Here is a 13,562-nt window from a genome sequence, read left to right as displayed (position 1 = left end):
CTTTTGGGTGTTGTTTCTTGTGTTTATTTGGCTTTCTTGTTGACATCGAATATTTTGGAACAGTTTTAGCGAATCACTTCCTTCTTGAGGATTGTTCCGTTTTTGTACAAATTTAAATCAATGTTAAATTCCTTTTTTATATTGTTGAGCCTATTACCCCGGAAGAGAGGAGTATTTTCAACCTCATTTGTTTCACATGATTTCCCCATGCAAACCTTTGTCTGAGGGGTAGGACTTTGCGCTTTGGGAAATGTGAGCCGCAAAAGCAACATTTGAAATTTCCGTTGACATTCCAATAAGAATAGAAGTTTTATTTGTAATCAGTATTAGCATTTTTGTTAAATATAAACTTAAAACAAACATTTTCTACCTTTAGAAAACTCAACGCAGGCTTTTTTGCATGTAAAAATACCATTTTTATTCGACTGTATAAAACCATTAAACATAAAGGTGGCATGAATAAGGGGGAGAAAACGTGGTATTCCATCTACCAAAACCAAAAATCAAATGCTGTATAAATGTTTACACGATTATTTTGTTTTTTCTCCATTATAGTTCTTATTGTAATCGAAACGAAACGGGGTACATTATTTTGTTCCAAAATTGAAAAATAAAATTAAACCTTCCTTAACATTACTGCCAATAAATGTGGGGCGCCTTCTAACTCAACTGCTACATTGAACATTTCTTACTCACTATCAATAATAGAATGGTGTGAAGATGTTTTGAATTTTTGAAATTCAGTAGTTTTTTTAATCATATAAAAACTGTTTCAATGTGTACTTCTAAAACGACAAGGTAAGGAAAGGGAAACTAAATGGCCCACAACGGGCCTGGAAAGCGTAGCTAGATAGACGAAAGACAGACAAACAGACAGACAGATAGGGAATGAATACGTTGTGGAAAATGTTGTTTGGAGTACATGAACGACGATTAAATACTGAATGAATACTGTAGCGCGGGAGGAACACTTACGAATTACAGTTGAAAAGGTGATTGTTCACAAGCATATATTCAAAAGGGGGGGTTTGGCGCTGGACAAAAGTCCCGATCGTCGATCGATCGATCGATCAAGGAAGAGAATTGGAATGCGTATAAGTATAGGCTTTGTTGTAAATATTGGAATGCACACACGTGGCTAAATAAGCGTGATTTGTTTGGGATAAACATGTCACCGGCACACTATAATACAGCGTTTGTTTAGCGGAACAAGCGAATTGTGATTAAAAAAAAACATAAAACGTCTGCTTAATCTACATTGGAGCTGGTAGAATACATGCGATGGCGATGAAGGGGGAAAAAAGCTACAAAAATGGAATTAAATCCACATTTCTGTATTTCCCCGCTCTTCGCTCTACACTCCTACAGCTTGTTTTCTTTTAGGGCGTAAGTTTGAGTCTTTTCATATCTTCAATTATCGGCCTTAATTCCTTCTGTTGTGTTTTCTAATTCTGTTTTCCACCGTTCTTATGAAACCACCGTGTTTTGTCGTTCGATTCGAGGAGATCACGCAAGCGACCCGAATACGGTACTCGCCTGCCATTGGGGTGGGAGCAGGGGGAGTAATGTTTTTTGTGTATAAAAAATAAGATTACCGTGCACTCTAAACACTCCATTCTACGCCCTTATATTGTGAGTCTCGAGCTGGACTTTGCTGTGCAGTGTTATTGCCCTTTCCTTTAACATTACTTTCAATCGATATAAAAAATATATATCCTTTCTCGTTCTTTCCCTAAGGCGCCTTTCGCCAGGTTTTGTCTCACATTGCTTCACCTTTGTGCGCCGTTCTGTCAGGGGTTTTTTTGGTGAGTTTTATCTCGCAATTATTGTTGTAACCATATTCTTCTGCCCGCTGCTCTCTCTAAGGTTATCACACTGGAATGTAGATTATTTTGTCTTTTTTGTCTTGCTCTTCAGAGGTAAAGCTGTGTTTAGTGTGTGTTCTAAGTTTGCTTCAACGCTGTAGAAATTGTGCCTTTTTTCCTTCAGTTTTAATCAACTCTATTAATGCCATAGTTTCATTGTTCAAGCACTTCACCAGTTTCCTTCTAATCGATATGTCTCTTCTTACCATTCCCATTCTTCAATTCTGTGCGTACACTTTATATGTGAATTACATCAAACGAGCAAAATGCCAACATTGAGCATACACTCTTGGGGACAAAACTGTTGGCAGTGCATTGTTATGTGCATCGATTTGTTGTGTGTTGCTTATTGTTACCTCGTCAGACTTTTTGGGGAGGGGGTTGTTAGAGTTCGTTTTGCTTGCTTGTGCATCGTGTTAATCGTGGAATCGTGTCGTTGTCACTTAACGCTACGCTGTACTATTACTACGCTCCATGCCAGGAGTATCTATACTGGGCAAATCGACGGGCAAGGGCCTATGTTTAAATCTTCTACTGCGCTGAACAAAAAAAACAAGCGATAGCGATACGGTCAAACGAGAAAAGGAAATAGCATTTGGAAACTGGAAGCGCCTTGCATCGCGCTGGACGGAATGTGGGAAGTAAGTAAAGTAAGTTGGACAATGCACCACAGCAATCTTTCTAATAAAAAAAGCGATCTGTGGGCAGTGTCTTGAGCTGTCCGGGGAAGAGTCTCCTAAATCTAAGCATCCACACAGTGGTGAATCAAATTTCGATTAGCGCGCTCGAACGCAGTGTTGCCGAGTCGCAAAACTTAACATTAACAGGGAAAGCAGGGAAATTATCAAATTTCTAATGGTTCGTTACGAGTGCCAACTAACGCAGGAGGAGCAAAAGGATGGAAGCGCGTGCTCAAACCGGACCAAATTTAAACGTAAGCCGCTCGTACAGCCGCACCATATCCGGTGGCCTTGCGATGCTGATGGTGTTGGGCCCACCCTCAGGTGCTGTGCTCAATGTAGATCTCCTGGGCCGTATCCTAGAACCGGTCCTTCGACGCCGCACTGTACTCCATCTCGGTCAGGTTCTGGATCTCCTGCAGCTCCTGGAACTTTTCGTGGTCGCGTATGTGCGCGTAGTTCGCCGCCAGACACATCAGATAGTGCACGAAGCTGAGAATGATCAGCAGACAGGAGACGGTGGCGAGGATGAACATGATTTCACACTTTTCCACCCCATCCTTGCAGAACGCTTTCACTTTGGCCGGTTCGCAGATTTTCATATCCTCCTGCTTGACGCCATCGGGGAACATAAAGTCTAAAATGTGGAGGAAAACAGAAAGAAATGAATTAAAGTGCAATTAAGTGCGGGGTTTCCTTAAAACACTTACAGAACTGCGTCAGATCGATGCAATCCCGATGCGTCTGTACGTTCGTGTTGGCGCACATGTTCCAGAACACGGTAAACACGAACGTGACGATCGACAGGAAGCAAAGGATCAGTATCCACGCAATGTTGAGCACGTACGAAATGGCCATAAAGACGGCACACGAGATGCGGCCGCCGACACGCGAGCCCCACGCCCGGTACACCTTATGCCGGGTGGCACCGGTCGCCAGGAAGCCCACGAACAGGATCATCAGCCCGAGCGCAGCCATCGACGCACCGATCACGACGAAGATGATCTGTACCGCTTCGATCCACGGCAGGCGCAGATGAAACACCTGATCGAGCATGATGATCGCGAGCGAGGTACCGCGGAACATGGTGCCGCAAAACACGCCGACTCCGATAAGGCACATGACCGTCGCGATCAGTGTCGCGTACGGTATTCGCGTTACGCATGACTTGCAGCAGCCGCCTGTGTAGGGTGGAACGCAAAAGCAGAGCGAATTAGCAAACGTGTTTTGGTCTGTGCAAAGGAAACGGTTTCTGATGGGATGGAGTATGTTTTAAGGTGCGTGTTAATTATTTACTCTGAAAACGGACAAATGAAACATAAAACGATAAACAAATAAATGACAACTTGACACTAATTACCCAAAGTCTATATAATACAGAGGTCGATGCATAACTCGATTTTAGTCCACCATTTTGAAAGCTTATTTTTGACAGTTAGATGAAAAAACGTTCGTAAACGATTCCAAACAACCAAACTCTTTTCAGGGCTAATTGTGCATTTTGTGCACAAAACTTAGTGTAACTATACATTTCTTTCTCATGAACGTGGCGTGGAGTAGTTTTTTCAGTAATTCATCGCTTAAAAATGACCATAATCAGAAATCTGGCCTCTTAGCTTTGGCCCTCTTGAGCTGCACATGATTTCGTCGTAATTTCGGGCACGGATCTTGTTGTAATTGATAATTTCACTATAATTATATCTTTTCTTGATATTCGTCAACTTTTTTAAGTGCAATATTACAAACAAACGATGTAAAAATGACCGAAAATGCTTTCAGACCACTGCATGCAAAACAACTAAAACCTCAATGTATGCTACGATGAAACTATTGAAGCTTTTTCATCCAGCTGTCAAAACTTTCCCACGCTTTTTGATCAAATGTTCTAGACGACTCGACCTCTGTATTATATAGACTTTGCTAATTACCTACAAAATGAAAAGTATTAATAAAGACGACATGAGCGATCGAAATTAGATTTTTTACATATTTGCGGTCTTGATTGCTCTTTGTCTCATTCTAATTCGCTAATAATTACAATAAATGAATCAATTTAACAATTTTGCCTCCGGGAGACTAACGAAGAAAGATTATTTGTACAATTAGCCATATCAGCAGGACATTGTATCAGTTATCAACAAAATATATTTTAATAAAGTGAACATTTTCCATTGAATGGCATGTATGACAGCAAACTATGTTAAACCATCATTGCCACCAACACGTGTGAGAAACTGTGTACACAAGAAACACGGCGGTTTATCGATTTCATGCACCACCGCCGAATTCAACCCGCCCTGCTTCGACTGATACAAACGAAACACGTGTTGGTTCAGTTTTTCGGTTTGCAGAAAGCAATGGTCGGGTACGGTGCACCGGCGTGAGGTAAATAAATTTATGCGCTCCGCCCTGTTTAGCACGCAAGCGTTAATCGTTTGCGGCTGCATGGAGACCGGCATTCGAGGCGATTTTATCTTTGTTATGATTTCGGTCACCGCATGGACTCGATGACAAATGCTGCATGTTTTTCGTGCTTTCGTGCGGTCGTTCGTACGTAAACGCTCCTTTGAATGAGGCTGTGCTTTATGATGGCCCGTGATGCTTCCCAAACATAAATTGTGTATCGAACGATGGTTTTGAAATGAATGATAATAAGCGGCTCATTTATCACATAAGCTGACGCTGTTGCGGTGCGGCCTAAAAAATATGAGGAAATGAATGACTCCAACAAAGAAGTGATGATACATGAGTGGCTGATTGAACACAAAAGGGACGAGGGACACACATATAATTGATGTTCTGGTGCTCCGATGTAAATGATGAAAAGGAGATTGTTCTCCTCTAATTGTTCTCTTCCCACATAAACCACACAGAGTTCCACGAAATGATCAGGGTGCATTGGTGCTGGTTGCAGATGGACGAGGGCACACACGACACAGATGAATCATCTGTGCCGCCCGGTTGGCGAGACGCCCCGTCCGCACAACAGCGAGTGCGCGGAGGAGAAGAATCATTTGCGAGCGCACACGAAGCGACATCACCCCCAATCCGGGGGAGTAAATACCTTTCCGCGGTGGTTTGCCGTGCAGTGTCGTTTCCGAGTATCGATCCACCGATAAGTTGGACCGATAAGGTATGCTTCGCCGCTGCAGGGCTCCCTGTTGCTGCTGCGGCAGTGTGTTGTAGGCACGTGTTAGCGCCCCGTCGTCATCGAAGTTGGTCTCGAGCAGAAAATCGTCCCGTATCTGGCCGGTCGGCGTTCGGTTACGATTGCTGGTCATGTTGTTGCTGCTGGCTGCGGGTAGGTCAGGTTGCGTTGTGGTGGGATGCTTCCGGTCCGAGTAGGCGGCGGTTCGGGCTGTCAACCGTCCGCTAACGGTTTGAACTGTAACTGCACACGTGTGTGTTGTGCGTACGTGAAGGGGTTGATGATTCACACAACAGAGAGACAGACACGGTCAGGGTGGGTATTGGTTTTGATATTTTTGTTAAATTTCTAACACACACACTCATGCACCGCAATCTTGTTGTAATCAAAACGGTACACAAATGGAACGGTTCTAACGTCTCATCTCCCGCGCTCTCTCTGTCTCTTTCTCCTTTACACTACTTCTTCATCCAGCTTCAGAGCCAACTGCGACCTACTTTGATCGAGCCTCATTTGGGGGTTACACACGGGTTACGTAGTCACTTGTTTCTCGTCGGAGCCATTAACAGTCGAATTCAACCGCTTAACGTAACCAGTCTGTTTCCGGTGACCTTTGCGGCCCCGGGGAGAGCACAACGTTTGTCGCCACACTAATTGAGCTGGAGGTACGTTAATTATCACACGCACACACGCCACACACTTGTGGAACGTTGCTCGCCGTCGCTTTGAATACTACACCGTACAACTGTGATGCTCTGGATCAACCAACAACATTCCAACCGCTGCTTCGCTTTGCAACCCGTTCGTAAAAAAATTAAGGGTGGGGGATGATGATGTTGTTGAACACACTCACACTATCGCAACTTCTAAACACTCTCAACAAGTGGGGGGTTTCCTAATCGTATTGAAACGCGATTGAATGGGGCTGTTTTGTTAAAGGGGCAGCGAATGCAAACTTTAATTAATTGCACTTCAATTGTTGCTTTTGAATTGTTACTTTTTTGCTGTTGATTAAAAGCGCGTCCATTCAACGCACTGCCCTGCAGGAGAATAAACGAAACCCCACCTTAACCGATTCGTCGTGTCTGCTGCACCCACTGTAGTAGTATTGGTGAGACACCCCAACCGTTTCTTTGTGGGGTAATACCTGTACCAACCATCGCGTCGAAGCCCTACGACGGATCGCTTTATCTTATCTTAGCAGATACGAGCGGATAAGGAAATTCGCTCAACATTTCCTAAAAGTCGTCCCTTCACAGACAGGTGCAAACTAAAGGCGACACTGCACATGATACGTACCCATGGCGCGTTCGCTCCTTCGGAATGTGTTGTCTCAAACTGGGTGGGGAAAAACGGGCACTACACCCCTTTCTTTCCCTGGCCGTACGGGGCGATGCCTTTCACTCCCACGACGAGACGAACAAAAACGGGAACTGATGAGCCTTCCGTACGGGAAAAACGTTTCACTACACCACACTTTAACTGACTATTGGATAAGGAAGCAGATAGAGAATAGTTTTGTGTGGTTTTTATTCGTAAAACATAATTATAAACAACAGAAAGGCGGAGCACAAAATCGCACGTAAACAATTTATGTTTTCTTTCTTTTTTTTGCTGCTGTACGCCAAGGTGGTTTGACAGTTGGAGGCTTTCTCTCAAGGTGTATGGATATTAGGAGGTGAAGTGCTTCAGAGCAAATTGACATTTCACGACTTGACATAACAATACTGGATGCTCCGGTATTAAAATCGGGGAGGGCTGGAGGGGGGTATAGAAAATTGTATGCGATTTGACATAACAATACTCAATGATGGCGCCCGGAAAACGCGCTAACAATTCACCTCCTTAATAAACACACCTTGCTTTCTCTTTATGTCGATTGGAACTGTCAAACGATGGACGGTTATTTGTCTTTTTCTTTTTAAAAGTATCATAAAAGTATTTTGTTACTCAATTTGTTGAAGACACTTTCAATTTTATATTCATATTGTCATTTCATAAATTAACAAAAATAATAACCTGTGTGTTTTTTACATTACCGACAAGTAGTCGACATTAGTGTCGACATGTGGGCTCATTTCACGCACACCGATTTTGACAGACGTGCGGGCGATTCCAATTCGAAAACGGCATCATTTGTGCAACGAACACAACAGCTTGCACTGTTTTCTCAGCTCTATTTTACATACCGTTGTGGTTTTAGTTACATTTTACTCGTGCGTTCTGATAAAAACAGAATGAATCCGGCCGACTTCGATATAGTGGCAAAGCACGTGTACACCAATGTGGATAGAATCAATCGCTACCTCGGCCAGGCAAAGATAGGCTCCAAATTCCTTCCGAACGGAACCACCCCGGACCCCACCGATGACCTGCCGGGTGCTTTGCTAGCTCTCTCGAAGGAAGAAACTGCCGAACAGGTTAAAACGGCCAACGGATTCGATCCACTGGAACGCCCGAATGAGGATGAAATCGACACATTATTCGATGCGATTCGATCCCGTCCTTCATCCGGCACTAACAGCAGCAGCACCACAACCACCACCAACAACAACAACGCCAAGGCTCAGCGACAAGGATCGTGCAAGAAAGCGACAGGCGCCGCACCCCTGCAGCAATCACGAATCCTTAACGAAACCAATCTCATAGCCAACACAACGACCAACGCGAACGGCTCCTGCTCCGATCTGACTGGGTTGATCAACAAAACGGCCAAACAGCCTCCAATCGATGTGGAAGCACTTGTAGAAAAACTCCGCCAGGCGATCGATCTGCTCGGCACGATCGAAAACTCCGAAATAACGACGGTCGATCTGGCACAGATCCGTAACCAGTTCCGGCGCGAATGGTCCAGCAGCGTGAAGGCCTGCCGCAACGTGGACGCCTGGGTGGAGGATTTTAAACGACAGTCGGAAGGCAGCCACGGTTCGGCAACGGTTAAGAAGGAACCACTCATTACCAGCGAGCTGGTGAAATCGATGAAACAATTACAAACGGTACGGCATTGGCTCGTGTGTGGAGTATTCGAATATCTAGTAATACTTTCTTTGCTTTGCTTTCGGGTTTTTTTTAGAAACTTCATTACGCGTTATCGGTGCGAAAGGCGGAAGTTCTGCCCGACCTGACGAAAACGCTCAGCAAGGAAGTGTTCCCGCTGTCCGAGTATCTCGACATGATTGACGAAACCATCCGACAGAAGCAGCTGTAAGAACAAACACGGAACGCTCCGGTGCTGATATTGTAGTCAAAGTATTCTAAGATTAGGGTATGTTTAATGTCGTATGAAGCCGATTCCTTTACCATATAGCTTAGCTGAGGAGAGAAACACGGGCATAGCTTAAATGTAAATAGATATATATTTTCCTGTCAAGTACGCACGTAAAACAACAAATAAATTGATTAGAAAGGTTACCCTTAGCACTGTGACTGTTGTTCCCACCCATCCTCTAGACAACGATTTGGTTTTGTTGGTGAATCTGCTGGTTCTGCTGGTTGCGACTTCACATTAGAATTTTCTTTTTTTTTTCAATTTATTTTTCCTGCTTTTTTGATATTGAAGCCTTTGGTATTTGGTAAAAAAATATTAAATATTTCATTGTATTGCGCCACAGAGAGCAGCACGAGAGCATCATCGGGTTTAGTGTTTTCGATTCCTAGCCACATTTTACACCCAAAAAAAAGACGTTAGTACATTCTCGCGCTGCTGCTCTGCCCCATGTTTGGTGCAAATTTCTTCACTCTCTGTACAGTTTACACGTGCGGTGGCGGTTTCCGCTTTTTTCATTCATCATTGCACGTGATGGTGTTGGTGGGCGAACCGGTCGTGGACGGTGGTGCCGTCCCGGTGCCGGAATCGGTCGGCGATGGCGTCTCCAGCTTGCGGCGATTGTTCCGGCGCCCGATCAGTATCACCACCTCGCCCGTCTTGATCGCCTTGAACACGTTGATCGCCTCCTGGTGCGAGAGGCCCTGGAATGTTTTCCCGTTCACCGACAGGATCTCGTCGCCGGCCTGCAGCGTACCCTTCTCGGCCGCCTGCCCGTTCGGATAGATCGTCTTCACGTAGATGCCCATCGAGCCCTTGGGCGAGTCCTTACCGCCGACAATGGAAAATCCGAGCGCTTTTGCTCCGTTGCCTTTCGAAAAGCGAGCCTGCAATGAAGGAAAAGAGAGTGTCGAGAGTGAGTTATGGTGGCAGTTGGAAGAGCATTGAAAGAGCTACGCTTACCTGTCGGATGGTAAATGCGTTCGGACCGTGGCGTGGAAGGGTGCAGAATTTGCTCTCCTCGATGCTATCCGCGTCGTCCTCGTCGTCCTCGTCATCTGCCGCCGTGCGATGGTTCAGATGATGGCGCAGCTGATGGTCCGAGCCGAGCTTGCTGCCGTCCGCGAACGTGATGCCACCGTTCGATTTCGAGTGCCCGTGACCCAAGGTGGATTCGGAAATCTGTCAAAAAAGAAGCAAACATTAGATTAAAATCACATTTCGACACGATCACGAGATGACGAAACCACCGTTGAAAGACAGATTGGGAAATGGGATCAATTAATCTATTAAAGCCCACATCTACTAGGCCGAGCCGAAAAGTTCCAGCAAGTCACCAAGCGGCACACGACATGTCGCAATCGCCGTTCTACTGTTAATCGATCAACAAAACCGGTCTGCAGCCCTCCCACCTTTTCTTTCTAACGCCCATTCTGCCACATTAATAACGCATAAATATTTCCTTTATCGCACACACACATACACTCTCCCCTCTCTTCCTGGTTTCAACGCTTTCCACGTGGGTTTTCCAATTCCAGCGGGAGGGGGGTCATAAAATGCATAACACGGGGCCCGCCTCAAACAACAAAACCCGGGTGATCAGCAACCGATCACATTTTACGCGCGCATTGTTTCTTCGCGCGGAAACTTTTTATTGGACCGGCCAATTGAAAGGATATATAAAGGCGAAACCTTTGGGCGTGCGTTATATGGCACAAAATTAGATAGCTCATAAATTTCTCCCAACCTCTCCCTTTTTTTGTTTTGTTTTTCGGGGTGCAGACACTCTACAGGAAAGACAAAGCAATCGGCAATACTGAACCGGTGCGCAACCGGTATCGACGGGGGACACGCGGAGAGGGCGATGACTACATTACTCAACGACTGTGCCGTATGCCAATGAGTGGACAACGGTTAGCAGCAATGGTTAGAATTATGCGTCCCGTTAGATGTTTCATGCGTTTAATGCAAAGCGCTACCGCGTGTGCCCGCTACGGTTGGGAGAAGCACGAAGCTCCAAAAATGGGTTTGAATGGCATTTCAAAGTTGTAGCATTAATGCGTCATCATGCGCGCGCCATCGAGCTCGAGTAGTTCTCGAGTAGGGCATATGTTCTCCAACAAACATTCGAGTTGGAAGAATGAGTCCAAACTGAAGAGGCATTAGCTGGATCAATGGATCGTATTGTTTCTTCAGACCATCCGCGCGATCGGATTACTAGGTCAGATAAAAGCCCTAAAGGTTAGAGACGGCGTCTTGAGATGCCTCAACTCTCTACTGTCCGAGAAGATCTCAGCTGCATCGCAGCAATAGCTAAGAGACAGATGATTTGCCGTTGAAAGCGCATAATGACTGCATATCTCTCCAGCAAGACCAGAGAAAAAAACCCCCCGTTGCCAATGGTTTTTGTCTTCATCACAGTGACCTGTTGATCTCAATGTGATCTTCGAGCAAGGAGGGAGGGTTGTGTCTTTTCAACACTTCCCCACACCGGGCAGTGTGGCAAAATCGCACAAACGAGGGCGGAAGAGATCGGTGTGAGTCACACACAAAAAAATACAGCCAATACTAAGGAAAATAAAGCGGAAAAATGAAGTCCAGTGTAAAAACGAACCAAACTGCAAGTGTGTTATTGTTGCCCATGGAACCTGCATGGAATTGCAGCCCTAGCCAACCTAGCGCCCCACAAGCGCTCTTCTCTACTCTAATTATTGGCATTGCATGCTCTCTCGACAGCAGCACTTTACTAGTGAAATTCACAGCCCAAAAGCAGCTGGATGGATGCGCGGTTTAACGTGTTTTTTTGCCTGCCTTAATTGAATTGGCTAATTTAGATGAGTCGGATGATCGGGCTTCATTTTCCCGAAGTTGTCGGTGAAAAGATCCGAACCAAATGGAAACGATTTGACGCGCGCGTAGAAAGCCTAGAAACTCAGAATTAAGGTGCCGGTATCTTCGGTTTGTGTTTTGCGAAAGAGAGTGGAAATTAATTGTTGGACAACACACCGGACACAGTGGGGGGGAAGAAAAAAAAACAATAAAAAGTGCAAATTTCCGCACAGTAAGGGGAGGAGTAGGGGAAGAGAGACAGTTTTGGTAACAAAATTAGTCAAAATCTTAATCGAAGACAATTTAAAGTTGGCAATGAAAAAGGAAGAAAGGCGAATGATGCAACTGGGCCACAAGCGAACGATCAAAAGCGAAACAGACAGACTAATAATAATTCCCCCCTTTTGATTGTTATGAAACTGAAGATCAAGCGAATTGACGACCAAGCTTTATTAGCTAACGGATCTGTCCACGAACGTTTAATTTTGACATGACAAACACACACAGTTGCACAGTTGGATCTCCATATCAAAGATCGGAAGCATTGATGCGCAAGGTAACGGAACGTTAGGAGCTCCTAACTGTTCTAATCGTGTCAGGTTCGGTTCTTGACTCTCTCCAAAAAAAGAGACACCGGCAGCGGAACCACTATTATTCCTTCAAATTCATAAAGGTTGCCCCTTAACGGGTTGGTGTGCTAAAAGATGGAAGCTCTTTAGCTCTAATCGTTCGTTTGCTCAAGAACCTTCGCCTCTGTTGTACCATGCGGAGGAGGTTCTGCGTGCCATGTATAACAATTGCAATTTCCAGCACACCACCATCACAGACAAGAGGGTAGTAAATCTTGCTTCCAATTTCTACTAATTAAGACTTCCGAGCACGTTCCTTCTTGCCCCTGTGGTGGTCATGCTTCGGCTGGCATTTGTGGCCATTGACTGTGCGCGCACGAGTGTAAACACTTGACTTCGCGGAAACCAGCGTCTTTCAAGTTGGGCCGTCGTCTCCTACGCCATATCTGCCCGTCCTACCAGGAATTATGGAATTCTGATACCCTGGCGGACATTCTGAAGAGGCGTGATCTGATGCGTGGAAGGGAAAGTAAAAACAAACAAATCATTCCAGCATCCGAAAAGCGAGCTTCATGCGGTGTGTCACGACTGCGCACACCCTAGCTCTAGTAGATTCTGATGAACCGAGGCTCTAGATTAGATCGTCCATTGAAAATTCCATTGAAAAAAACAAAGCTAATGCACACCCAAACCTTCCTGCCCCGGATGCATCTGAGCAGACAAACACACACAATGCACAGTCGTCAACAATGAGGCGAGGTCATGAACAACGGTAACCAACTGTACCAACCACCCCATCACACATCTGTGGTGATCTCCGTCCCCAGGGTGAAGGCCACAACTGCCGCCTTAGTTCTCCTTTTTAGACAGATGATAGACTGTGAAGCTGCCGTAGATCAACAAAATCTCGTGCGTGCGTCCTTTCAGTCAAAAGTAAACCAACCATAATGCTCTGTCTCTACGTGGGCGCTGCGAAGAGCACGTGGATTTAGAGCATCTGGTAGGCCCTAGAGGGCCTCACACAACCCCATCAATGAGCGGCTTGCACGATTAGGTCAACAAACACAAACACCACCGGGGGAATTGAAAACTGCCAGTACCAGCCAGTGTCGGTGTGTCGGTGGTCAGGGAGTGCGTGGGATGTCCCGCATTCAAGAGGAACGCCCGGGTGGTGCAACGATGTGGTCTCTCTTGTTGTATCACCTG

General features: G+C 45.4%; 3 protein-coding genes across 7 annotated transcripts in view; 1 reads left to right on the top strand and 2 right to left on the bottom strand.

The window, feature by feature from the left end:
* Nucleotides 1-993: 993 nt before the first annotated feature.
* LOC120956933 (neuronal membrane glycoprotein M6-a) lies at nucleotides 994-7,324 on the bottom strand. Of its 2 annotated transcripts, XM_049609350.1 has the most exons (4): nucleotides 6,993-7,324; nucleotides 5,610-5,936; nucleotides 3,256-3,726; nucleotides 994-3,182 (listed from the first exon to the last, which is right to left on the bottom strand). In XM_049609350.1, exons 1-4 carry the CDS (start codon nucleotides 6,994-6,996, stop codon nucleotides 2,905-2,907), a joined length of 1,080 nt encoding a protein of 359 aa, XP_049465307.1. In that variant the 5' UTR covers nucleotides 6,997-7,324; the 3' UTR covers nucleotides 994-2,904. The 2 variants fall into 2 exon arrangements, with proteins under 2 accessions (XP_049465307.1, XP_040234695.1); XM_040378761.2 differs by lacking the exon at nucleotides 5,610-5,936 and having other exon boundaries at nucleotides 6,993-7,323.
* A 417-nt stretch (nucleotides 7,325-7,741) lies between these two features.
* Nucleotides 7,742-9,119, top strand: LOC120957009 (uncharacterized). The gene is made up of 2 exons (XM_040378912.2): nucleotides 7,742-8,689; nucleotides 8,767-9,119. Exons 1-2 carry the CDS (start codon nucleotides 7,760-7,762, stop codon nucleotides 8,899-8,901), a joined length of 1,065 nt encoding a protein of 354 aa, XP_040234846.2. The 5' UTR covers nucleotides 7,742-7,759; the 3' UTR covers nucleotides 8,902-9,119.
* LOC120957008 (uncharacterized) overlaps nucleotides 9,031-13,562 on the bottom strand; it is a 58,824-nt gene continuing 54,292 nt past the window's right edge. For all 4 annotated transcript variants that reach the window (XM_049609323.1, XM_049609326.1, XM_049609325.1 and 1 more), the window contains exons 5-6: nucleotides 9,922-10,140; nucleotides 9,031-9,845 (exon numbers count right to left, since the gene is read on the bottom strand). In XM_049609323.1, the coding sequence (XP_049465280.1) occupies nucleotides 9,474-9,845; nucleotides 9,922-10,140 (591 nt within the window). In that variant the 3' untranslated portion in view covers nucleotides 9,031-9,473. The remainder of the gene's footprint in view (nucleotides 9,846-9,921; nucleotides 10,141-13,562) is intronic.

The sequence above is a fragment of the Anopheles coluzzii genome, chromosome 3 (genome assembly GCF_943734685.1).
Source record: "Anopheles coluzzii chromosome 3, AcolN3, whole genome shotgun sequence".
Taxonomy (NCBI): Eukaryota; Metazoa; Arthropoda; class Insecta; order Diptera; family Culicidae; genus Anopheles; species Anopheles coluzzii.
Note: the sequence above shows the minus strand (reverse complement) of the source record. Positions and strands in the feature narration are given on the sequence as shown.